The sequence below is a fragment of the Apis dorsata genome, unplaced genomic scaffold (assembly GCF_000469605.1).
Source record: "Apis dorsata unplaced genomic scaffold, Apis dorsata 1.3 scaffold_270, whole genome shotgun sequence".
Taxonomy (NCBI): domain Eukaryota; kingdom Metazoa; phylum Arthropoda; class Insecta; order Hymenoptera; family Apidae; genus Apis; species Apis dorsata.
This window is the reverse complement of record NW_006263548.1, coordinates 1-1348: the sequence shown is the minus strand read 5'-3', so window position 1 is coordinate 1348 and position 1348 is coordinate 1. Positions and strand designations below refer to the sequence as shown.

General features: G+C 27.2%; 1 protein-coding gene across 1 annotated transcript; it reads right to left on the bottom strand.

Annotated features, from left to right (window-relative positions):
• Positions 1-691: 691 nt before the first annotated feature.
• LOC116185756 lies at positions 692-1331 on the bottom strand. The gene has a single exon (XM_031510981.1). The coding sequence runs from the start codon at positions 1313-1315 to the stop codon at positions 716-718; it is 600 nt and encodes a 199-aa protein (XP_031366841.1). The 5' UTR covers positions 1316-1331; the 3' UTR covers positions 692-715.
• Between the last annotated feature and the right edge of the window lie 17 nt (positions 1332-1348).

Below are 1348 nucleotides of genomic sequence, written 5' to 3'. Positions count from 1 at the left end.
TTTTTTTTTTTAATCAAAAGACAATTTGCAAAGATCTGTTATTTTTTTTTTTTTTTTATGTACTTGAAATAGACAATAATAGTGGAAAATGTTGAAACAATTGTACAATCATGTGAACAATTGTTCAAACGATCTGTGGTTTGTAAAACTCATCGAGAGATACATACTTTTTATTTATAGCTTTTGCAATAACAAAGATACGTATTATGAGATTTTATTTTATAACATGAGCCAATTATTTTGAATTTTATCGCTTCAGAGTTAATATTTATATTCGTTGTAGTATTTACATTGTATAATATATTATTTAGGAGGGAAGAGTAGAAATAATTTGACGATTGTAAACAGTCTTATCTTTAATTGAATATCAAGAGAAAAAGGTTACTTTATAAAATTATCAATATTTATAGTTGAAACTTAAAATCTACAAAATTCGAAAAAAAGTAGATTTTATGAAATACTTTATGAAATAAAATTTACCTTATACTAAAATTATATTACAATTAATTTATCTTTTCCTTATTTATGTTGATAGAAAAAACAACTCCAACCTTTACAATATACACTTTTCAAAAATTTATCAAAATGAAAAGTATAAAAATATATAAAAGCTTTAAAAATTATAATTTTACAATAAAAACAATAATCTATATTTACCAGTCATTGTGAAAAATAATAAAGTTGAGATAAGATTATAAAATATATCGTGTGATTATTAATAATTATTTTCGTCATCATGGAGATACAAATTGGGATACAACTTTTTCCTCTGCTTTTCGTTCAAAACCATTAACTCCATGATACTTGGCCCATCCTCGTTTAAAAGTGCATCCCAATTAATTTTATCATTATTCCCACCTCTTAAATTATCGTCTGGATCTTTGTAATTGTATTCGTTACTTTTATTCGATGCACTGTTCATCAAAAGACGTCCTAAAACGTCCGCTTTTTTCCGCAGTTTCGTCGCTACGCTCCTCTTCACCTTATAATAATTGTCGTGCGTTTCCTTTTTAACCAAGCGGGACAATATTTTTCCCACTTTCGTGGAATCGAACGGCACGAAAGACGTAGAAATATCTCGACGGCATAATCGTGAATCCAAATCGTCCCCGCGTAGAATCACGTTTTTATTTTTATATCGTTTATCTTTCTCTTTCTTATTCCCACTTCCTTCGTCATTCAACGTCATAAAATTGTCGTTAGACTTTTCCAACGCGGGAGAAAGTGTCGTTAATTCCGGCAAGTTGAAGATATAATTATTTATCGATAGATATACTTCTAGAAAGATAAATATTATTAATACGAGAATTTCCATAGTATATATATATATATATATATATAATTAAAT

Bases quoted from the DNA above. Each gene is read 5' to 3' on its own strand.
- LOC116185756 (XM_031510981.1), bottom strand. From the start codon at position 1,315: ATGGAAATTCTCGTATTAATAATATTTATCTTTCTAGAAGTATATCTA.